The sequence below is a fragment of the Typopeltis vanoorti genome, chromosome 11, assembly GCF_054136105.1.
Source record: "Typopeltis vanoorti isolate ZY-2024b chromosome 11, IOZ_Tvanoo_1.0, whole genome shotgun sequence".
Classification (NCBI taxonomy): domain Eukaryota; kingdom Metazoa; phylum Arthropoda; class Arachnida; order Uropygi; family Thelyphonidae; genus Typopeltis; species Typopeltis vanoorti.
Genome location: NC_143559.1, coordinates 32362559 through 32388904, shown reverse-complemented (window position 1 = coordinate 32388904; position 26346 = coordinate 32362559). Strand labels below are relative to the sequence as shown.

General features: G+C 35.9%; 1 protein-coding gene across 4 annotated transcripts in view; it reads right to left on the bottom strand.

The window, feature by feature from the left end:
- The window catches only part of LOC150101420 (protein dispatched homolog 1-like), a 173534-nt gene that overhangs the window by 18596 nt on the left and 128592 nt on the right, over positions 1–26346 (bottom strand). For all 4 annotated transcript variants that reach the window (XM_090400274.1, XM_090400277.1, XM_090400276.1 and 1 more), the window contains 4 exons: positions 19397–19496; positions 18588–18711; positions 18050–18440; positions 2094–2888 (listed from right to left, as the gene is read on the bottom strand). In XM_090400274.1, the coding sequence (XP_090256400.1) occupies positions 2094–2888; positions 18050–18440; positions 18588–18711; positions 19397–19404 (1318 nt within the window). In that variant the 5' untranslated portion in view covers positions 19405–19496. The remainder of the gene's footprint in view (positions 1–2093; positions 2889–18049; positions 18441–18587; positions 18712–19396; positions 19497–26346) is intronic.

Here is a 26346-nt window from a genome sequence, read left to right as displayed (position 1 = left end):
AGTTCTTCTGGAAACTTGGCCGCAGAATCCGCTAATATATAGCTTATGCTGTAATTTTATTTCCAAATTTACTCTAACTGTGGATGAATTACAATTATTCCTATTGTTTATTGTATTTGCTTAACGCGCATTAATTGATGGATTAATTCAGGAGGATGATTATGACGATCGGCAAATAACACTGGCCAACAAAAAAAAATTTATTTTCTGCTGATTATGATATGACACTTTTTTTTACTAATTTGGGTGCGCTGATTTCAAATATCAAACCCATTTTTCTCTATCACGTCAGGTTTTCCCTCTATGGCATTTTCTTTTTGCTAATTTGTAAGTTTTTGATAGTTTTTAGGAGGCAGTACTATTTAGAGGATCAAAAAAATCGATTTTTTAATATTATTTTCTGAAAGTATGTACTTTTAAAAATCTGTTCCTAACTTTTTATCAAGAAATTCGAAACATTCCCGAAGATATAGCCTATTATTCAAAGCGGTGCGCAGATCAGAATCGGAGAGCTCACCGCTCTCGCTTGTCAAGACTTAAAAACTATGGAAGATCGGTACCAAGGAAGATGGGATTCTCACATGATGGCCGACTACTGTTGGAGTATTCAAAGGGATTGCCAAAACAGAACACACAGCAGAAATTGTTACAAACAAAAATTTATTCCCCGAAACTCATGTGTAAGTAAAATTGTTATTTTTTTATAAATATTCTTGTAATTTTTAATGAATATTGGTAAGTAGTTATGTATCTAATTATCGGCCTCTCTCGCATTCAAAGCGCCAGTACGTACCGTTGCAGGTTCTTACGCATTTATTCGTTTACTAACAAGCGAGAGCGCTCCGATTCTGATCTGCGCACCGCTTTGAATAATAGGCTATATCTTCGGGAATGTTTCGAATTTCTTGATAAAAAGTCAGGAACAGATTTTTAAAAGTACATACTTTCAGAAAATAATATTAAAAAATCGATTTTTTTGATCCTCTAAATAGTACTGCCTCCTAAAAACTATCAAAAACTTACAAATTAGCAAAAAGAAAATGCCATAGAGGAAAAACCTGACGCGATAGAGAAAAATGGGTTTGATATTTGAAATCAGCGCACCCAAATTAGTAAAAAACAAGTCTCATATAAAAGTCAGCAAAAATTGTGTTGGACTGTGTAATCAAAGTCGACGAAATTGGTTTCTTTTGGAAGCGTCTGTTAATAGAAACTTTCCTAGCTAAAACTTAAGCATCCCAACCAGGATACAAAGTATCTTAAGATCATCTTACGCTTTTATCAGGAGGCAATACAGAAGGCGACTTTAAACTCAAGCCTATGTTAGTTTATCGTGCACAAAATCCAAGATTTAATTATTGAAGAAATCAGCACAATTGGAAAAGAACTTGGATTTAATGAACTGGATAATGAAGATGTGAGAAGCTTGCTCGATTCCCATTCAGAACAGTTAAGCGAGCATAGTCTGCTTCAACTTGAAGAACAGCGTGCATATGAAGAAGAAAAAGATAATGAGAGCAAACAAGAGAGAATGTTACGACTAAGAAGCTAGCTGCAAAAGAACTTGAGCTAGTTTTCAATCACATTGAGTTTGCTAAGGAGATTTTGTTTGATGCTGATCCTGATATGGAACGAAGCTTCGAAGTCCACCGAAAACTTGATAAGGAGATCGCAAATTGTATGACAGGATGAAAAAGTCGAGAACGATTCAAACAACTTTACTTAATTTTTTTGTGAAAAAGTAGCTCAATGAAATGTTTAGACATTAAATAAAAATTTAAGCAATTGCTTTTTATTAACTTTGATTTTATCCGCTAATATAGCTTATGGTGTAATTTTATTTCCAAATTTACTCTAACTGATAGATGAATTATAATTATTCCTATTGTGTAGTGCATTCGCTTAACGCTATTTCGCTTAGCGCGCATTAATTGATGGATTAATTAATCGCCTTAAGTGAATTTTTGCTGTACTTTATAATCAGACAGTTGTGACACTCGTCGCTTTAGGTAAGGCATTAGGCTGAATTATGGAAAGAGCTATTATATCAAAAATATGATAAAATAATAAGATCAATCAAGCAATCTACTTACCTATGATTATGATAAGGGTGAGAATATTCATGAACGGGAAAAAAGGAACTTGATATATGATGGTATACATGAAATAGGCAACTGTCACAGAACAGCCTACGGCCATCAGAGTCATGAGAGTCACAAAGAACGAAGTGGTGTACATCCAGATGAATAGGAAGATCAAAGCACCTGCCAAAGCCACATAAACAGTATCATGGAGGAGGCACTGATTGAAGAGGGTGTATTTCAGACCCAGCTTCATAGCTACGATCTGAGTGATACCATCTGATAAATGCATCCTATCCAAGTCCTCAAAGTAGCTTAGAGTAGCAGGACCTTGAGCTATGGGGAGGAAAACACTCGTGTAAGATACTTTGGGAGTATCCCCATCCAAGAGAGACTGAGGACTGAGAAATTTAGCATCGGTTAAGAAATGCAGGATGTTATAAACGGCATTGAATTTTATGCACCTTTTCGGAACGTCCCGGCAGAGGGCGCGATCCGTGGTGCAGTCGTGACTGAGTTTCAAGTGATGGTAGAAAGGGGAGCAGATTTTAAGCAGCTGCAACGTAAACGACACATCCTGTTCGGTGATGTCATGGCAGGAGCTTCTGTTCCTTAAAAGGGCCACATAATTGCCGAGAGACCAACTTCGACAGCACTTGTGGTTGGAGGTTCGTTGGCAAAGACTCGGAAAATGAGGAGAGCTTCGAAGTTTTTCGTCTTCTATCTGACACAGAGATTTCAGGGCGCGATGAGTGAACAAGTTGTCGCCGTCGGTGGATTGATAGATCACGTGAGCATACTGGCGACCTGAAAAAAGAAAAATGTTGTTGGAAATCAAATAAATGGATACTATTGCTAAATCTCCCCAAGAATTCTTTAGTGGAAATTATTACAGATTGTTTAGCTATGCTGACCTTTAAATATTCGAGTATATTGAGAAAATTCTTTTAATCCATTTAGTATTTTGATCAATTATTCTTTTTATGTTCAAATTACATTTGCAATATTCTGAAAGTTTCTTACATCCGGAAATCCCTTTAGATGGGACAGTCTTAAACCCGCTGGGAAAAATGACTTGACAATCATTTTATCTTGTGTGCGTCTATCTCTGTACACAGATTTCAGATCTTGGCTATGATCCAAAAGTGGCACATTGTTTGGAAGGGTGCACCAGACGCAGTGTGCTTATTCTCTGCTAGTTCACAGCACTAAAAATTATCTCTTTTTTTTTTTTTACGTTTGTAATAATAAAGATGATTTTAACAGCTATATTTTAAAATCTGACGGTTATGTAATCCCAGTAATAAAAGCACTGAAATAGATGTTGATTCTTTGCCAACAATCTTTAATTTTATATCCGATATGGTTGTGAACATGTTAGAATACACAAATGACACATTCTTAAATCATTTATCAACATAACTTACAAACGCGATGGGTCATTTGTTCCATCATTTCACGAGGTTTTAGTGTCTTAGTGTTTTTATATTATACCAAAGGAGGAAAGTGTACTGCCTGTAAGCTGTGCGATTTACTCATTTTCGCGGGGGTGGGGAGAGGTTCTATAGTAAATTTTAATATCATCAGCAAAGTCTTCTTGCTTGGAAGAGAAGAATCAAAGCAGCAATGTTTTCCTAAGTCGTTGAAGTTTTCGTCGGTTCAAATCCTTCCACGCCACTTCAAATTCTTAAACTGTCACATCAATTTATTGTTCGAACCTATTTAAATATATAGCCTATCTGACGGTAAATGGCATTCAGTGGATGGAGCGATCACGGCCAGGATGGAAGATATTTCGAATGCCATAACAGCCGGTACAGTGTCGCTACCTTTCGGGGGTGAAATCTTTAAAGGAATTACGAATCATGTTTCATTTCATATACTCTAAAATATTCAAAACTTTCGAATTACCCTAGTATTTATAAATACTAGAGTAATTCGTCTTAACTACATTTGTTTCTTCACCGCCAGTTCTGCTGCCAAATATAAATTTATACTCATGATATATTGATGTCGAACTAGCGCACATAAACGAAAAAAACTGAAGTGAAATTAAAAATACGTTATTGCTTACAATGCGTACTAAAATCGCACTATTTTATTATTATTAATCGAGAATTGTTAACAATTAAATTCATCATCAAATTCCTGACATGTACCCTCTTAAAGGGTGTACAGGATATGACAGTACTACATGAAAAATTTACACCATTACTAACTTCCTATCTACAATTTTCCTCCAAATCAGTCTGTTACTTGTCAAGACTCCAACATTATCAGATCTTATATTTCTATCGTCTGAGGCACTTTGTACCGTATCAATCCACCTATATCTTGGTCTTTCTCTGGGTCGTTTTCCTGCCAACCTGGCAGAGAACACTTGTTTCGCTAATCTTTCCTCTCCCATTCTATTTAAGTGACCATACCACCTGAGATTAGCTCTGCTAACGCATTCCTGGATGCTGACAATGTCAAGTTCTTTCCTAATATCCTCGTTTTTAATATGACGTTGCCATTTATGTCATCTGTTCATGCCTCTAATTTTCTCAGGACTCTCATATCTGCGGTCTCTAGTCTTTGGTCAAGTGCTTTACTTCTGACCCAGCTCTCAGATCCATAAGTTAAAACTGGTTTGAACACTGTCTTGTATACAGCTAATTTAGCGTTCCGACTAATTTCTCTTTTATTCCATATTAATTTATTCAACTGACTTCCTACCATACCAGCTGTTGATTCTGTTGTCTATTTCCATATTTAATTTACCATCTTCACTAAAAATCGTGCCTAAGTAGCTGAAATGTTTTACTTGTTCAACAGATTCCCCGTTCACAACACAGTTGACATTTTCAACAAATCTACCTATTTTCATTGTCTTTGTCTTTTTATTGCTGACCTTCATACCATATTATTACAACAGTTATTCAATTTAGTCAGGGACTCTTGCAAACTAGCGGATTTATTTAGAAGTATTACATCATCCGCATAAAGCAAAGAGCTGACATTAACATCTCCAATTCCGATATCATGTTTACTACTACTTTTATTCATAATGTGATCCATATACATAACGAATAACAGAGGGGATAATGTACATCCTTGTCTTACACCAGTTTTAACATTAAACCATCTTCCTGTACTTCCTTGAATTCTAACTGCTGACTTACAACTGAAATATAGACTAAGTATTGCTTGATATAATGCCCCACCGACACCATATAAATGTAGCGTATTGAATAGCGTCTGTCTTGGCACCTTGTCATATGCCTTTTCGAGATCGACAAAACTTAAATACAGATCTTTTTATATTCCCATGATTTGTCGACTATTTGTCGTAAAGTGAAGATCTGATCCTGACAGCTTCTATTTGGCCCGAATTCAGCTTGTTCTTCACAAAGCTTTTCTTCCACAATTCTTCTCAACCGTTTCTCAAATATACTTGCATAGATCTTGCCAGGAACACTCAGCAGGGAAACACCTCTGTAATTCTCACATTCAGTTTTATTTCCCTTTTTATATATGGGTACTATGAGAGCTCTATTCCAATCATCAGGAATTCGTCCCTCTGTCCAGGCATTCTGAACTATGCAGTGCAGCCACTGTAAGACTTTTATACCACCATACTTCAGCATTTCTGGTCGAATGTCATCTACTCCTGCTGCCTTTCCACATTTCAAGCATGGATATGTATTCCTGACTGCATGCTTGGTCAGTGTTTTCTTACCACTGTGCTGTCATCACTGCTTGTTTCGTTTAGCAGTATTTCAAAGTAATTACTCCATACTTCAAGGATATCTTTTTCTCGCATTTTCATGTCACCTTTATCATCTCTAACTCCTTTTACAGCACTTTCCTCCATTTCTAAGCTTCTTCAACAACCTCAAGAATATCTTACTACCTTCTTGATATTTCTTTTCTTTGTTTTTGCCAAAATCCTCTCATGACTTTTGTTTAGCTAGTTTTACCTCTGTATTTTCTAAGATGAAAAAAACCTGACCTATTTGCCAGGAACTTTTGATATTATTTCTTCTTTTCCTTCACTGCCTCTTTCACTTCCTGTGTCCACCATGGAGTTCTGATTTTTCTATTCTTGCAAATAACCTCACCACATGCCTCTCTGGCTGATTCAATCAGGGTTTTCTTCAAGGCTTGCCACTGCATCTCCAAGGTTTGATTCCTGTTCTCAAAAGCTTTCATTTTATCTTCAATAATATTTGTGTATTTTAGTCTACAGTTCACATCTTTTCAATATGAAATTCAATTTTATCCTGCTCAAGACTAAATAGTGATCACTTCCAATTTCAAATCCTCTGTACACTCTGGTGTTCTGCACCAGGGAGAAAACACCTCTGTCAACAATAACATAGTCAATGAGACACTTTTCTTATTCCTAGCCTCTTCTCTCCATGTGAATTTGTGCACATTTTTATGTTGGAACATGGTGTTAGTAATAACCAGTCCATGTCCTGAGCAGAAATCCAACAGGTATTTGCCATTATTATTAGCTTTGCTCTTCTCTCCAAATTTTCCCAAAATATTTTTGTATGTCTGAAAATCATTTCCTACTCTGCTATTCAGATCCCCAACAAGGACCAACTTTTCATTTTTCATTGTGTCAGTTGATTTTTCTAAAGCCTCAAAAAATTCCTCCACTTCTACCTTAGTAGAACCTTCTGTGGGACCATAGGCACAAATAAGTCTCATTGTCCAGTTCCCCATTCTCATATTTGCCCACATTACTCTACTTGAGACTGCCTGCCATTCAAGGAGATTAGCCTCGTATTTTGTGTTGAATACTATGGTTATCCTTCTTTTCCTTGATTTTCATTGCCTGAATATAACATTTTGTATTTATTGCTCAGAAAGATCTCACCAGTTTTTGTCTTTTTTGTTTCAGTCACAACTATTATGTCGATCTGGTACTTATCTAATTCCTCAGCTAGCTCCATTTCTTTGCCATTCAGGCTTCTTATGTTGATAGTACCAATCTTTAACTCTGGTGATGTTGAATTGGGGTGTGTTTTCAGATTTGTTCCAGTAGCTGTCTTTTCGCTGTTTGCCCTGGTTCCCTGGCGAAAACAACGGGGGCCTTGTTTAACCGGGAGACGCCCCAGCCGGCATGAAATTTTGTCATGTTGCACCATCATTTTTTATTTTGGTTTAACCAATAAAAATACAATTTGGTCGGCTAAATCCCAAATTGCCAGCCCATCCTAGTTCGTTCAATATTCAGGTAGAATACTCAACAGGATGCACCACGAGAAGGTGAGGATTGGACATTAGATCAGAAGCCCTGTTCGGCTCTCCGCATTCCTTTAAAGGTTACGTGGAGGTCTCCTCTCAGTTATACAGCTTTGACCCTTAAGCACCCCACAATTAAAATCTAAGATTAGAAATGTTTTATTACATAGAGTATAAAATGTGACGTATAGTTTAATGAATAGATAGATTCAAAACAAATGTTTTAATATATTTTTTCAAAATAAAACATTTATAACCACCAATAAAATGTTAAGATAAATTAGAATAAGTACGGCCTAGTGACAAAACTCTGAATAATGAAGGGTAATAGATGGCAATGTAGCCAATGAAGTTTTAACTGAGGCTCGGCTATTGCCGTTACGCAGCCATGACCAGAGCTTATAGCTAAATAACACCACATCCATACATTTTCTTGTACAGATAAAGGGGAATATGAAAAGCATTATTGTCTAGCCAAAACGAAAAGCTCTGAATAAGTTCGTATTAATATAAGGAAAAAGACAGATGTCGCTTCAGAGAGTTTCCCTGTCAAACATTTGAAGCTGGCAAAGTATCACCACCATGTTTCTGGAGGACAGAGACAGAACCACACAGCAATGATACTCAGCCCGCTTTCTGTAATTATTTTTCAATAGAAAATTATTTTTTATATATCAGAAGACATATTCCGAAAGAAATTACTGTACCTCTAGCTTGAAGTCCAACAGCAATCGTCTCATACGAGACAGGTTAAGTAGCTCATTAAATTATTCGCAAGTTCTTAACGCAGATTTCGGTGTTTCAACAATGGCCACTGTTGTTTTAAGTTATTATGGAACAAGCCACAACGGCTGTGAGGCGAGTGTATTATGTGCGTTAACTGCACGTGTTCCTCTGACTTGATGAAAAACCCTTCCGCCTCTGTGTGAGACTAGATAACTTATCTTCAATAGAAAAACCTTTTATAAAAGTTCCTCGTATCATGGACGAGTTTCCAACCTGGGTCTTTTCAACCGAAGAGAAAATGAAGTCAAATGCCCTATAGAGGCACTCATAGGGGTTGGCATTATTTACAAACTGGCTGACTATCTAGGAATTGTTGATTTTAATTCAACGATTAATATAATGAACAGAATTGTTCTCATTATCGTTGATTTCAGTCTATAACTGAATTCGTCATATGTACCTAATAACAGTATTTAGCCTACTTCACACTATAAAATGCCCTCTGGTGGAACAAAAAAAAAAAAGAGAAAGAATGATACGGACCAATTATTACAAATCATCTTTCGTTTGTTTGTCGACTAAGACAATATTACGTCATACAGAACTTCATTGACCTCATTTCAGTTGCCTCATTGCATTTGAAAGTTCGTTAATTTCAGTTTAACTACATCATCGCGTTCTTTGTTTATTAGAATAGTTTCAGAGTTTAATGGCTGTCCTTACAAGGATCGTTTGTCACTTTTTCGCGTTCTTCAGTTTGCATTGAGCAACACGATTCCATACTTTCGTAATAATATTTCTTTCGTGTTTTTTTTAAATCAGTGATCGGAATAAATTCACCGATAAAACTTTGTTGTCAAAGTTTTATCGGTGATGTGCAAGATGTACATCAATTTTCTTCCTCCATTGAAAGAAACTTTGAAATAAGAATCTTTTTCGACATCCAATTTCTAAGTGAGAAATGTAATGTTTATCAATAACGTCTTCTATGCTCGATAGCGGCAGATGTCATAAAACTGTTCCATTATCCAAATATGTCCTTGAAAAAAAAACAAAAAAAAACGATTTAGTTGCTTCGACTGCAGCAAGTGCTCATAATTTCAGAGCTCTTGTGATGTCCTACATTCACTCTTGCAAAGTGAAAACACAATTGTTACGTTAATCCCAGGAATGCGAAGAAATCAGATTTGAAAGGAAATAAACACAGTAATGAAATACGAAACTTGCGCATTAGAATACTTAAATATCCTTGACTTCGTTCTGAACTGGACTTTTCTGTTGAAAAAGCGACTTGTGTTACGTGATTATTTCTTTTGACTAAATAAATGCTACGAAAAGAACGTCTGCAAAGTTTTTATTATTGAAGAGCCTTCGTAGCTGAGTCGGTTTCGACGATGACCTTTACTTGAAAAAAAAACAATAACAACAACAACAACTTGAGTTTGAATCTTCTTAAGGGGTTTTCAAATGGCTACAAAGGTTGTTTTTTTTTTTTTACCCCGCGATAAGGCAAATCGACAGAAGAAAACACGCAATTTGCATAAAAATGATTAAATTTATGGTTACGAAATTCCAGGATACTTGGTACGACATAGAATAGTTGGAATGAGTATAAGGGGGGGAAGCACCATTGATTAATGAATATTTTGTTATGAACGTGTTTCTTGCGATTTTTCCCTGTAAGTTGCAACACTGTGCTTGCCATTACGGCAGACATTCAAAATATGACTCGTCTCCTGGTCTTGTCCACACCATGGGGAAAACGAAATGTGCTGTATTTTGTATGACTCAGAATGGCACGTCACGTGATATATAAACACATTACCATTCATTGTATACACTATAGGTTAGACCGAATATCAATGCGAAGTTGGTGGGGATCTTATCGCGATAACAGGGCGATGTTTTCATGCAGTCATCTAGTGCTTCTTTTCATGACGACACGGTCTGTCTTAGTTTCTTAGTCTGTCTTAGACAGACCGTGAATGCCACACTTGACGACTGAACAGTCGTCAAGTGTGGCATTCTGTGACCGCCAACTGCCGAACGGGAGAAATGCAATGCGGTAACAGTTTTTGCAGTGCTGCCACCTGCCGAACAATAATAAACAACGCATCAAGGGTTAATCTTTCATTTTCATATTCTGAAATGATCGTAACAATAGAGTCTGTCCAATAAAATGTTCGATTTAATGAGAATTCTCCTCCTGCAATATTACGTTTCCATCTGGCAAATAAAAGGAAAACCCGTGTTAATAAAACATGCAATTACCGTTTCGATTTCCAGAAAATCGAGGAAATCCAATCTCGGTAGAACTGGAATCGTAAAATACTGAATCTCAGATTAATGGTTTTTTTTTTCTTTTCCCCCCATGTTTGAAAATTGCACTTTTTCTGAACATCTTTAAGGAGATGCACGTAACGCTGCACTTCATGTATTACACACTTGCGATCGGAATAGTTAATGGAGAACAGAATATAAAGCTTTATTGTCCCAACTAACGTTTAGAAACCTCGAGTTCGTTTATTTAGATTGCAAAAGAACGATCTTCGAGGTAACGAAAAGAATAATTTTCATGCAGTCCGGAAAGGTGAACAACCTTTCCCTGCCGCTATACGAGATCACTAAAAGATACTCGGTTCTCATCGCTAAGGAAGGCGGAAGATGAATTACAATAAAGCAGCGGCTATTATTTGGTTCTCAAATGCCTCTGCGACGCCGAAATTTATTTCCTTCGGAAGCCCTTAAATTGCCTCAAGAAACACGCAGCGATTACAATTCTGGAAATACTTGAAACATCATTTCATTTCACTCGTTTTTTCTCTCCCCCCCCCTTAATTTTTCAGGTAAATTAAGAAAATCTTTTTTTAGTTCATTAGAGGTCGCATTTCAGGCAGAAAAAATGCTATAAGAGAGCAAAGGCTAAGTTCGTAGCACGAGCTATATTTATTTCAATTTTTTAATGTGAATCTGCCAGGGTGGGATGACAATGAAAATCATTTACTATGTAAGTTAAATGTCATATCTCCCCACTCCTGTTGGCTTGCCATAACAAAGAAAGGTAGTGTAATTTTTTCGGGGGGGGGGATGGGACGTTTCCACGCCACTCCCTAAGTTCACTTATATGGTGCACACCATAACAGAATTGTATGTCATTGAGCACGTGTCGTCCAGGAATGGATACTGGAGCGTAATGGCTTTATCTTAACGAACCCGCCATTCTCAGTCACGGGATTTAAACCCCATTCAGCATCCAGTCTGGGGATGTGGTGAGGCGAATGTTTGTGAGAGGGACTCAATGGTGTCAGAAAATCACGTCCACCTGAGTAGAAGGACTTGTGTAGGGAGGGAGGGATGGAAACTTGCGAATCAATTGAGCAATCACGTCGATGATATTCCGATAGGCTCAGGGTCGATTCATTTGCCAGTTTATTAGTACGCTAATCAGTACTTCTAATAAATTGGAAACTCGATGCATACGATAATACTTGATAGATGTGATAAGGGACCAATGGTGCATTATTGAGATTACTAATAGCGTTAGCATTGGCTTAATAAAGTACATCGATTTTATTTAGCATTCTCCCTGAAATATTACGATAGAAAAGCTTCTTTCATATGAAAATAACTATTACTATTGTTATTCTGCAGTGGTTAGTTTGAATACGGATTTGGAGAGGGTAAGTTGGAGGGGGGGGGATTTTTCTTCCATTGTCGATGCTTACAGAACTTCCAGCTGGTACCTGCACTATTTGCGAATCTCCAGTTGTGGAAACTGATAACTCTTTGATGTTCTACTTAGTTGCTCATCTGTGATTTTTTTTCTTCTTAGAATGTCCTCTGGAATTAATGTTGCTGTTTAGACCCTTTCTATGCCATATTTTTCCTCTATTCTACTAATGAGTACACTTTATAGCGCGCAATACAATTCTGAACGCAAAAATATCAGGTACGCTAAAATCACGATTAAGCCAAGTAGCATTATGATGTGCATGGAGAAGGATTATTATTGTGCATAACTGCTATTTAAAAAAGAGTGAAAATGTGATACTGCTTTTTCCTTAAAATTTTATTTAAGGTAGGTACAATTTTAATGATATAAGTAAATTTAGAAAGCGAATTGTTCAAAAATGGTCTGGATCTTCAAATAACCTCTTGTTAGCCAAAAGGAGCATGCCTTCTATTTGTTGCACATTTAAAAAACAGCCTAAACAAAGTAGAAAATCCATACAAATTCAATGAATATTATCTTTGAATTTACTTTACAAATCCTTATAAGGACTGGCTTAAAGGGGAGAAGCACGAATGCTTTTCATCTTCCCCGTTATCTGTAGAGGACAGTGTAAGGATATAAGGTGTTATTCAGCTATTAAAGCTCTGACCATGGCAGGAGGGTAACAGCAATAGCCGAGCCTCAGTTAGAACTTCATTGGCTACAGCATTGCCGTCCATTACCCTCCAAGGGTATTAATCACCGCATTATCTAAAGGTAAAGCCGTCTCAAAAAATTCGGATGATCCCTAGGCCACTCAATCGTGGGCAAAAGACCGTCCATCTCAGCGGTGGCTCCACTCAGTGATGGCCTTCCACCTACCACCACCAAGCAGAACCGCTCAAATTCCGAAGAAAAGCATTCACCGACAAAACTCCCTCACCGGGCCGTGCTGGAGAACGCTTTCCCCGGAGACTAAAATTGCTCCCTTAAGCCAAAAACCTTATGAGAGCGTACTCATATTAGCAATAGCCGAGCCTCAGTTAGACCTTCATTGGCTACAACATTGCCTTCCATTACCCTCCAAGGGTATTGGATTGAATGAATCAATCACCGTATGTTTAAGTAAAGGTGAAATCTCAAAAAATCGGACGATCTCTAGGCCACTACATAGTGGGCGAAAGACCGTCCATATCTCAGCGTTGGTTCCACTCAGTGACGGGCTCCCCGACCACTGAGCAGAACCGCTCAAATTCCGAAGAAAATCATTCACCGACAAAGCCCCTCAGCGGGCCGTGCCGGAGACTCAATTGCTCCCTTAAGGCAAAAACCTTAAGATAGCGGACTCAAAACTCTCGAATCTCATCGCCCAAGGGGGTAACAGCAACAGCCTAACCTCAGTTAAATTTCATTGGTACAGCATTGCCATCCATTACCCTCCAAGGGCATTAATGAGTCAATCACCGCATCTCACGGTCGATTCAATTCTCCATCTTCCTTACAACTTTACAAATAGTCCTTATGAGGACTGGCTTAAAGAGGCGAAGCAAGAATGCTTTTCATCTTCCCCGTTATCTGTAGAGGACAGTGTAGGGATAAGGTGCTATTGAGCTATTAATTAAAGCTCTGATCATGGTAGGAGGGTAACAGCAATAGCCGAGCCTCAGTTAGAACTTCATTGGCTACAGCATTGCTATCCATTACCCTCCAAGGGTATTGGATTGGATTGAAAATCAATCACCGCATCTCACGGTCGATTGATTCCTTCGTCTGACCAACTTTACAAATATCTTTCCACTGTGTTTTAATTACTAAGAAATAATAAAGTCTTATTGGTGTCTTTATATGAAATATTTTTAAAATTATGAAGTAAATATGATCAAAACTTATAAGAAAAATAATATAAATCTTATTTATGTTTCTACATTATTTTATATCAAAATATAATTAAAAAACGTTCAATTATGAAGAGCATATTATAAGCTGTCAATCTCAATGTTGTCGACTTCGTTTTGAAGTTATGAAATACAACACTGAGCTGACCTCTGGTAGCTAGATTAAGTTACAACTTTGGTGACGTCACTAATGGAAATTGTCATAAAGTTCATAGCTTGAGGTTAACACGGACCATTATTCCCATTACAGCCCAGAAGCCTATTTTTATATTACAAGAGTGATTTTAATTCACTTATAATAATTCAAATAAAAATCACTCTTGTAATACCAATGTACTCAAATCGCACTTTAAAATCACCGCAGTTAAATGAGAACTGGCACACAAAATCGAAATCCTTCATTGATGTGGAAGTTTGTTTTTATTTCCCAGTTATCTGATAATCCTTTCTTATTTCTTAAATTTAATCCTTTTTAGAAGCGAGCCACCATTATTCTGAAACGTTGTTAACCGAAGCGCCCCCTTTATAAGTGCATATCACCGTAAAAATTCTCTCTTGCTGTAATAAAAGGTAATTCCATATTTTGAAAACAAAATGCACTCTTATCTGTCTGATCTGACATCCGGAAGTGAAATCTCGTTTCCTGATGAGCGAAACATTGAATAAACACATATTTGTTTCATTGGCTATTTGCTAAAGAACATTATAAACCTAATGGTTAGAAGTACTTTTGAAATGGATATCATACTTTAACAAACAAATATCCCAAATAATTTGAAGTGTCTGTTATCGTTTTAAGAGGATTACTTTCATTCGTTTTTTTTTTCCACCAAAGTAGCTCATGAGAATGAAATCTAGCTATAACATCTTTTGGCAAAAATATAAAAAGAAAATACGCTGAAATTATAAGATCTCGAAACTTAACGGCGTGGTTACAACAGTAGCAGAGATAATTGTATTACTCATATAAACATCGTTAAAATTTAATCCAATTATTATTTTTTTGGAATTTCCTTTGTACAGAGATCTCTATTTAGATAAAAAAATAAAATAATATTCAAAAGTTAAATCTCATAATATAGCGCGAAAGAGAATCTGATATTCCACTAACTGATTCTGTTAGTAGGTAGTTTAACTGGTTTTTTGTTATTTCGTTTTCTTTTCCGTATTTACATAGACCATTGGTATCTTAATCCAGCTGATTATGTGGGCTTTTTTTTATCCCGCAAGCAGGCAAACCGGCTCCGTGAGCACACGGATCTACAGCCATAAATACTTAACCTCCCCATGAGGGGGCTCAACTCGCCCCAATAGGGACGGGGGAGAAAAGGGAGGAAACTCCATATGAATAAATAAATAAAATCCAGCTGATACCTCTACTGGGAGAACTCAGAACAAGTTTGTACTGTTCTGAAAGTTAGGCGAAGTGCTTGTAATTACATAAGTGATCTGGCCGAATCTAGTTCGCAAGATCGTTCGTCCATCAGATACGCACCTGGCAGTGTCCGAAATAGTCAACTGCATGCAGCTCTTAAAAAAAAAAACGTTGGATGACAGACGATCCAAGCACCAACCATTTGGAGTCCTCATTCGGCCCGAGACCGTTTCGGATTATCGTGATATCGTAAAATTCGTGGATGACAAGACAGTCCCATTCAGGATTTCTATGCCTCTTTTCAATGGTCCAATTATTGCTTCCGTTCTCCTAATCATCCGAGCACTTGTCCTGAGAACCATTCAAAATTCCGACTCTTATCCAAGCCTTGGTTTTCCAACAAATGTGCCAAAGCCATCTAAGATAAAAAGTGCAGCATACATCCAATGTTTCAAGCTAAGAACTCCAGCCCCTCACTCAACTTTAACTAAAGTCCATAACAACTGAAAAAAAAAAATCAATAAATCTGAATACTTTGTTGGGCCAGATGCGCTGCTCAAATGGTAGGCGAACCTTTTGATCCCTTGACATAGCTGTTCGCTTAGCTCCTCACTTAGCAACATCTCGCATCCTGGTTGTTGAACCAGCCCTTTTGAGGTGCATGTAGTAAGATGAAAAAGCATGTGACTGATAAATACCGAACGTGCAGTGTTATCGAAACAACAGATCACAGTTTTTTACACAAACTTCGGGAGAAGACAAAGAAATCAATATTGTAATCACCAGTTTTTCTATAGGCGGAACTGATCGAGCATAGCGGTTTTCGAATATCAGCAGAAATGGTTTTATGAAGCATAAAACAGAAAGGCCTTCTGATTTATCTTTATTATTATATTTTATTATCTAAGGATTGCGCCAGCTTAGCAAATTTGGAGAGGAATCCTTTCCAAACCAACGTTGTCAAAGCACATATTTTGTGCTTTTTTTTCTCACCTAATCAGTTAAATTGATTAAAAAACTGAACTAGCAATAAATATTAACATTTTAACTATAAAGAAACTATTCTAATATAATAGGTGTTCAATACTGTAGAAATTCAGATCAGGTTGTAACGTTGGACATAAGCGTGCAATTAATTTGCAAGGATAATAAAATATGTACGTCAAACAGGATTTCTTTTTTAATTACAGACTTTTAAGTGAATATACTCTTTTGGAATACCATGTTATTAAGGATCTATTGAACACTTCTATAAACGACATTTCTCAAATTAAACAGGGAAAAATATTACAAAGCCAACCATACGGAAGCAAAATCAATCAGATATGATATACCTCTAACTTCAATTAAGTATGGGTATAGGTGGATTTGAATACACTTTATTCAGTCCTGAGAGTAGTATAGCTATCCCTAATTCATACTAACAAGGATGGCAAACGATGATAAATATGGTGCGATTCTCGGCCAAACAAGAAAATTAAAAGAAAATGAAGACGAGAGGCTTCTAATGAGTTCTTTCAAGCGCCAGTAGGAAAATTTGAAAATAAAACACCGAAGAGTTCCCACAAAGGATAGCCAGGTGGTCTGACATCAATATGGGAAAGTGGAGGGGGGAGGAGGGGAAACGGTCCCCCACTTTAGTCATGATGTTACCATTCATCTTATTTGCTTATCGATTTTTCAAGCTTGTATATTTGTGGCTTAGTTACCATGAACTTCACCATTCTGTTAATTTTACATTTAAGTTATCACTACTTTTGTTGCTTATCAGACTTGGCTTCTTTCTATCCAACTTTTTAGAACAAAAAATATTTTATGGAAAATAGAGCCTCTAGAGTGGTACAAAGAAAGTAAAGGAAACAAATAAATTTTTTGACGTCAGCTATATTAATTCTTATATAAAGATTCTAGTGTGATAAACTATCGGCGAAGGCAATTCGAAGTAAATTTATTTCGAATTGCCTTCGCCGATAGTTTTTCGGCATGAAACTTATAGATCGTAGTTATCGATCTTTAGTTTCGCTTACTGACTATAAAACAACAAAGGATGTTTATCCCCTTATTTTCTATATTAAGGTGCCAGAAAACTAGCCATTTGGATTTTTATCTTAACTAAAATATAATTACACCTTTATGGCATTATGGCATTCGTTTAGTGAAGGTATGTAAGTTCTTTTCACTAAGCTTTGATATCTTCCAGGTCTACCTACTCACTGATGAGACCTCAAAAAAGGTTAAAACCGGTCTGGGTAGTGACCTCTCCTCATAATGTAAAGCAGTATTACATCTCCTAGGAGCTGTGTTTTACATTATGAGAAAATATCAAGATTAGTGAGGGAGCTTGCTCCACCTTTATTTCGAATTGCCTTCGCCGATAGTTTTTCGGCATGAAACTTATAGATCGTAGTTATCGATCTTTAGTTTCGCTTACTGGCTATAAAACAACAAAGGATGTTTATCCCCTTATTTTCAAATAGGTCTGGTCGGCTGAGCGGACGGGACATCCATCCTTCAACCAATGGGGTTTAAATTCCTACTGAATACCTTTTAGTGGTAAAAGAATTTCACTAACTGGTGTTACTACTGGCGATCCGAAATGGCTTCAAGCAGTTCATTTTTGGTCTCTATCTATAAAACAAAATACCTGACTAAATAAAAAAAAATATTCTGAATACACTATAGAAACCAGAATGTAAGAAAAAGTTGTCAACATTATTCAACAATAAGTACATTTAAAATATTTCGCATTTTTAACAATATCCAGATGATAGTACGCAAGCAAAATACAAGCGTCAAGATAAAAAAATAAACAAATTTTAGAACTGTTTTTAACAGCGACAACGTATCGACAATTTGTGTTGTACAGCCGCCAATATCTGGAAGTCAGTTAATGAGAGTAAATAAAACAAAAACGTGCGCTAGGGTACCAATCACAGTATCAAAACAAACCAAAACATAGAAACTACTGGAAGAATGATCATGAACCCATTTTAATGAGATCTGAATCTAATTATCCTCTTACCTGGATCATTGCAGAAGAAATGATTTTCCAAATCCTCATTATGATTATTATTATTGTTGAGAAAGGGATTCTTCATGCCCAGAATACTGCTGTAACTTTGATCACTGCGATTTCCAAACTGAAAGAACTTCCAAGCACTCGGACGATTACCGTCTTCCTCCTCTTCTTGAGCATCTGATGTTCCATTTGTTTCTGCATCTTCCTCCTCCGCCGTCTCAAATTTTGGCGAAAGAGCCTCTTCACTGTTGCTTCCGTTTTCTCCTTTGTTGCTGGAGATATCGAAACCATCTGAAGGGGTCATGACCAGTGGGCCTTTCGGGCTGGTATTTTGCTCGAGGTTGTTCCAGGCGGTGTCTCGTTGCGCTAGTATTGTACCTCTAGGCTCGAAACCCTATTGAAGAAAAAGTTCCATTTGCTCTCCATCAAAATCTGAATTACGACAAACACGTATCTTTTATTAAATAAGGAAACAAAGCGAAATTCTTTAAACATTCGCAGTAGATAACCTCCTCACCTGTGTGATGAAGGCAATACTTACTAGTAAGGGATCAGTGAGAGCAGGCAAGCGATGAGTAAACAAAGGCACAACAATGCACGCTCCGGCTGCTAAAAGTACAACCAGAATCACCATTCCTGGATGGTTGGCCACCTGTCGGGCGTACCTAGAAAAAAAATACGAGGCGTTTTCAAATATATAACTCAAAGAGAATTCGTTAAGAAGTAGATCAACATGCTTAAATTAAATAATATGGAAATAGCCATAAATGTTTTATCATTATCTTAGGCTTAACAATATTCATTCGGTATTTATAAATTATAATACTTAAGCACATCAAAAAAAAAGTGGTTTGTAGGTCCAAAAACTGTATACTAATTATCCTTACATGAGATGAAACCAATCAATGTTGAAAACTCGAGGTCGTCTGAAGGACTGAATTTTATTCACTATAACCCACTTTCTCTTCCAAACAAACAAACAATTTAAAGTTAATTACTTCTTCGTGTTTCCAATTAGCTTTTAGAAATACGCGAGAAATTGCAGGAGATTTCTCCCCACCCTCCAAACAAACTCATTGAGAGAAGTAGATTCGGTCTTTAAGTTCTATCGATTAGGCGACAGAACTCTCATTTGAATTGCATGAGGGGGGTCTCTCGAGTATTCAGAAAAGGGAGACATCCAATTGGACCGCTCCCATCAGTGCTGCGATTCTAATTAATGTGTGGAAGTCTCTGGGAATCACAGTTGTTTTGAAAGTACCACTGCCTTTAGCACGCTGTTTAAGTAATAATAGGACAAAGCTGTTTAAAAGCTCCGCTATGCAGTCCGTCTCATTTTAATGAACTTACCAGTGCATGGTGAGAGGATGGCTGAGGTACAACGGGTAGCAGATGCGGAAAGGGTTTGACGGTTTTCTCTCCCTTTTGTATCAACTCCAATCTTGGATTTCTGGAAGAAAACAATAACTATTACACACGCTGCGATGAAATTACTTAACTGAAAGTTACATTTAACAATTTAGATCGCTAGAGCATTACTGTGATTACCATACATCTCAAAGTATTCCATATACGAAAACAAATTTGCAATCTCTAAAGTAACTTGGTAAGTTTATGTATCTTACTCTATCCTGTGAAACCGAATGAAACAAAGGCTTTTTATTCAATCTAGTGATCAGAGTGCAATCATAAACTTAAAAAAGCAGTCTACTACACGCCAACTGTTACTTGACAGCAAATGCATGAAATAATGACGTCCCGTATTGTATACATGCAATGTGGCATGTACACCATGCTGAAGCTTATGATCATATATATACGACAGTAATACTTCTAATAATTACTACATCTCTCTCTCTCTCTCTCTCTCTCTTCGACAAGACTATTTAACAACAAAAAAAGTTATCTAGTACAGAATTTTTCTCGCATTTTTTAAAAAACTTTAAGTGTTGATTGTAGGAAATTATTGTTAATTTTAATTTATTCGCAACTTATTCTACTCAGATCTTGAATAAAACCTTCCGATGGTATGTTATTTAGTGTCCCAAACTTATCTGCTGAAATACCATACACTTCGGAACCAGTATTGATAAAATATACAGGCAAGATATCGAAAGTTATACTTGTAACCAGCATGTTCAATCTTCTAGAAAACATCTTTCTAGGACAACTGGCGCATGGTCTTGTTGCCATGGAAACTGGTTGTTCTACTATTTAAAATGAAAAGGCCCAGCACGCTCGCTCGAGTATTTTTGTTGGAATAAAAAGTAATTTGCATTTGAAAATATCGTGACTATACGGTTGGGATTAGACAACATGGTAAAAGATCGAAATGGAGAATTGTCGGCCACATATTTATGCGTTAAATAATCTCAAAGACATTACTTAAATACACGCGAGAACAAAGAAAAATGTGGGACATCATCAGCTTAGTATAAATTCCCAACATTGTCAGTATTGTACAACCGATGCCTACAGTATTGTAGGCATCGGTTTCAATTAACACAAACTTATGCGAGCATTTCATTATCATTTGGATTAACCTCAGTTCGTTCGTTTATAATCATTGCTTGGGATACATGCGTGCCTAGGCAACCTGCATCTGTAGAAAAAACATTGCGTGCAGCTTACCTGATAACTAAGTTCCTCTTCACTCTATTCCTTGGCTCCGACCACTAGCTAGCTTCTCCAGTCGATTTTTACAACCGTCTACAAGTGAGCATGCGTTGTAAGCGCCTGACGCTTCCAAGAAAAGTCGTCATCCAAAGTTAATATTACGTTACTGAAGTCCCCCCTCCCCTTTTTTTGTGGTTTCAACAATACCCAGAGGCGCTTTCGACTATCCCCTGATATTCGTAAGCGTTTGAAAACAAAGTTTATCTTGAAGTCTCCTACTAGCTTCAGGAGTAGTGCGATTCCATCGTGTCATTTATAACTCCTTTGCCACCCACACAATATTTTGAGCCACACCACTAAAAGTATCGCATAAACGACAATAAAGCGGCCGCACATTTAATAATCACCCCACAGTCAATCCCATCAACCAATTATTAATCCCTCCAGTTTTCTTAGACATCTCCCCCTCCCATCCTATTTTCGTATGGGATTATTCCGCAGAAATCCATTTGACATTTAATGAGACAAAGATTGCTGAATAACCTCAGACCTTTCACAAGGGATATTTCTACAACCTATTCCAAATATATTACAACAAAAGCTTTAATTTTTAGTGCTAATACTGTGTGCACTTTCACAAACAGTTGAAACTAAACAATTTTTTTCTTCTTTCTATAAAACACATCTAGTACTCAATGTAGATATATTCAAAGGCAAATATTATTGACATTACAGCTCCGGGAATGTAGGAAAGAATTCTAGGTTAAGATCTCTCTCTTCATACAAAATATCATATACGTCGAATATACAATTATTTTTATTGCTAAAGCCCGAATGCAAAGTTAGGGCAAGTGATATGCTGAGCAAACATCTCTTCTGAATAAATTCCAACTATATATTTATATATAGTTATATATATATTTATTTATTCCAACTATATAAGGGAACTTATTTAAAATTTCATAAATTTATTGGTCAGAAGTACAGTTTACATTATTTGGATTCATTCTTGATTTTAATGGTTTTGAACTGGAATCAATTTATAGAATGGCCTTCACTTATTAGAATCAAGATAACCTAAGCTTTTTGTAGGCATTTGTAATTTTTATAATTCATTTTGAAAAGTATAACTAATTACTACAACTGTTGTAATTATATTTTTCATTTTTAAATTTTATATTTTTCTATTATAAAATTAATATAATATAATAATAATTAATATAATACTTAGCAATTAGTATTTTTAATTCTCGTTTTAACACACAACAATAAATAGTTATACACCTTAAAATTTTATTAATATTATTATGTAATACAAGTTCTGATCCTATATATGCAATGAAACCGAATGAACAGTCATGTATTTCATAACCATATTGAAATGCATCTGCTATATGTATTTTGTTTTTCAATACTGCAATTCTTTCACGATATGCAACACCCCTTATATTTACAGAGGATCATGGCGATGTAGTTAAACCATTCACTCTTACGAAACGAATATCTGCTGAAATCCCCTTCGCCGCGCTATAAATAACGTGAGTATATCTTCTTTCATAACACGGAATATATGAGGATAAACTATAGGAGTGAAAAAAAGGACTCGAAATGGCACGAGAGACAGTGAAAATTCTCCAGAAATAACAAAAGTCTTCGAATAAAGATGAGAGAGAAAGCGAATCGATGTTAAACATCGTAAAGTTCCTGCATTGGCGAGAAGTCCATTTCTGTTCAATATGGATGGATTTTATTGCTTTATTTTAAACTAACTGTGAGTTTAACTGAAGCGTATAAATTTCAGCGCTGCAAAGTTAGAAATTAAAGGATTTTTTTCAATAACAATGAAATTGTAAGATTTTATTAGTACAATTAAATGCAATTTACTGTAAGAGCAATTATTTAAGGTTAATATAATACTTAATATTTTGCATTGAAGCTATTAAGTGAATACGCAATACACCATGAATGCTATTTTAATAAAGAAAAGGTGTATTTATAAATTTCATGAAATGTTTTCAAATTTTATTATTTTAAATAAAACGTTGAAGAATTCGTTTAACTAATAATCTAATTTAGTATTTTATATGCAACATCTCACTTTTATAAGTGTTAATATTATAAAAAAACTCATGGTAACAAGATAGCAGCAATCCAGAAAGAAAATACTGCAATTAATAGGCATATTACACAAGCCTCGAACCATTATTTGCTTCAGAGGTAATTCAAAATACCGTAACCAGTCTACAGGTATAGTTCTGTGTTAAAAGAAATTTACTGTCCGTTATAACACTTTTTACAATTACCAGTCTGCTATATTCTCACTGCTATCAAGATAATCGATCGAATTAAGTTATATTCACCGATGACGACGATTTGTTTTTTCACAGAGATAATGAAACTATATAAATAAATAAATACAACTATACAACTAAACGACTGCATAATGCAACATAAACAACTCATTATGTGCTGTTATACTATGAACATTATATTAAAAAAGAAAAGGTGTATTTATAATTTCGTCAAATAATTTAAAAGTTTCTTTTATAACACATTCAAAAAAGTTATTTATGACCAACTTAAATTATATATTAGGAATTTATTATTAAAATTATTTAGTCATACAAATTTGATGTTTCTTTTTCTTTATGGCGACTCTTCATATAATAACTAATAGTGTAATTAACGCACTATGAGGTTTTCGGTAACAGTTTGAGTACCGTTGTTTTGTTCTCAGAAATAGAACATGCTTCGCGATGCACTCATTATCCTTGTTACATATGATAGCAAAATTTAAAGGGGTATTTTTCTCCATTATTCTATGTGATTAGAGAGAGATCGCTGACAACAATAAAACGAATTACTTGTGATTTGGACACTGTGATAGCGAAATATTTTCATGTATTATGCAGACGGTTTGGGCATAAGTGGTATAAATGACATGCATAGTGCTTTAAGGAATATCTGAATTTCTTAGGGCAAGGATTGTTTTGCAATCTTATAGAGAATACACACCCATCATGATACATAAAGAACCAACCTTTAAGCTGACTATCAAACTCACTCTTTCTTTGCAGCACTCTCGTCGATATTGTGTCAGAAAGTGCTTTGCAATATACGTATAGCGACGAACGTATATTTCCCCCAGAGAACCTATCTATAAAATAAATTGCTAAAACATTCTTAGGATCATTTTATCTTTTGAAGAACATCGCCTCGCAACAAACAAAAATCGGACAGTGAACACAAGCATCGCTATAGAAGTCACACTCCATACATAGTTTTAGGTAAACAACTTCAAAGGATGATGTATAGCGCTGGTAATCATGTCTTCAAATGCTAACGGTTACATACGTCAATTTTGCTTTTTGAACCAGATGATCTTGACGGCACTCTCTACACTTACTGACTTGGGTAGATGTTAGCAAAGGTTTTAATCTTCACAAGTTCAAGAAAAAGAAACTCTTTTTCCTTTTAAAGGATACATTTGATGATGACTTGAGTTTATTCCCTCCCATACATAAAATGCTTGTTTATTTATATTTTTTGCTAAAGATATGCAAGCAGCTTTGTGTGGGCAATGCCTACAAAGCCACCTAGGGTCGTCAATGACTGAAAGGGGAAAACCACTACCAACATGCAAGCAGCAGAGAACTAGAATTGGTTTTTGGAGAGCTAATACTGCTTAAATATCCTCGTTTTTGTTTCCGCAAAAAAGCAAACACGGTGGCTTGATTTTTTTTATTCCCCCAAACTCAAAACTTTAACTTGCTATAAAAGTAGTAAATAAAATATCAAGAAATGAATTATAGATTGTCTCCCATCTCATTTTGGCATTCTTTGACTAAACAAAGGAGATATATTAAGACCCCACGATCATTTATGAATATATCAAACATTTTACTGTCGACACAAATAAAAATAACGCTGGCTATACAACCTTGCTGTCATAAAACGTCTAAGACTTTAGCTTTGGTGTCGTATTACTTGAAAAGATATTCTCCTATGAACCCAAATATTCCCCTTATATTAATGCATTCTTTAGTCCAAGCAGCCCAATTTCAGTAGGAATATTTGCAGTATTTTATGTCGAAAGTGAAGATGATCAGAACAAAGAAAGGGTATTGATAATAAAATATCTTTTTAGGGATTTTCGCTATTTAAATATCAGTGCAATTGGTACACTTTAAGGGATTTTGTTTACAAGTGGGATAACAATTCACAGTCCGATGCGATGCTTGTAAGTAAATAATTACAGAAAACAAAATATAGAAGACAGGTATGAGAAGTACCTTTATCGTTATAAAAATAGTAAATCATTAAATTCTAAATAATTTTAAAGCTGTAGTAAGTGAATACATTTGCATTCCCAACGATTAAAATGTTAATATCAACCCATTAAATTGCGCTTCTGAATTTCAAATCAAAGCAACTCTCTGCTTCCTCAGTACTTGGCTTACTTCTTTTTCATATGATATTTTCACTTATTTTTAAAATAAAGCAGCTAAACAGCCGAGAAATGACTGGTGGAACACTTTTAAAAGTTGCTACCAAAAGGAATACACTTTTTATACATCCTTTCAGTTTTATTCTGTTGATATTCTCAAGAGAACTAAAAATAAAAAAATTATATATTTCAAATTTAGATTAAATCGGAACAATGCGGTCTGCAGAGGGTATTAATATATTCAACGCTAGAACTAGAGTTGGGGAATTCCAGTCCTAATGATTCTTGCGATAAGCGCAAGTGACTCTTAGGGTACTTGCGTAAAAAGATTATTGATACAATACAAGGGAATTTTTTTTTAAAAAAAAGCACATTGGATGGCCTCTCTAATGAATAAAAGATTCCAATATTTATCCTGAGACTAAAAGTTTTCATAAAATTTGCAGTTACTGTACTTTAAAAAAACTGCAGTGTACGTGGATAGCTTCCGAAGTAAGCAGAGTAATTACAATTCCAGGGGCAATATTAAAAAAAAAAAGAGAATTCTTTTTTTTTCTTTTTTACAAATAAAAAAAAATCAGCTAACGCCTTTTTATTCCCGTATACGGGGAGTAGGCGAGGCCATTTAGCTCTATAGAATTTGCAAAAAATGAAATTAATTTAAGAAATTTGTATTTATTTAGTATATAACAGTTCAATCTCCACTGGTACCAATCAGAGATAGATGGCCCAAGTCTATCACTAATTAAGCGGTACACAGTGAAGAGAGACGGCTCAAATGTGCCGCCATCTCGTGGTCCCTAACCCTAACACAATATATTTAATGTCTGAAATAATGTGGGTTCTACGGTCGATTTTCTTGAGTTTACCGGACGAAAAACCTGCTTGCCCGTGCCAGAGATCGACTAACTCGAGAACCGGTCGAAAAAAGGCTTAGAAAAATTTCCTCTAGTCGCCGACTAGACTCGAAACCAAGTCTTCCTTCATGCGGCCAAGCGCCGTGGTATGCAAACGCCACATCCACTGAGCTACACAGGCTCTTTTTTTTATACAGATAATCCATATTCCATATATATAATCCAATTTCCCTGCTGTAGTGACCAAACAGAGCTTTAAAAACACTCAAACATTAAGAGGAAAGGTGGTCTCAACACCACGAGTGAAAAAAAAAAAACGTCCACCTTTAAACCAACCACGCCCATGGTGGATTCCAATGCACAACTAATTGGGGAGTAGA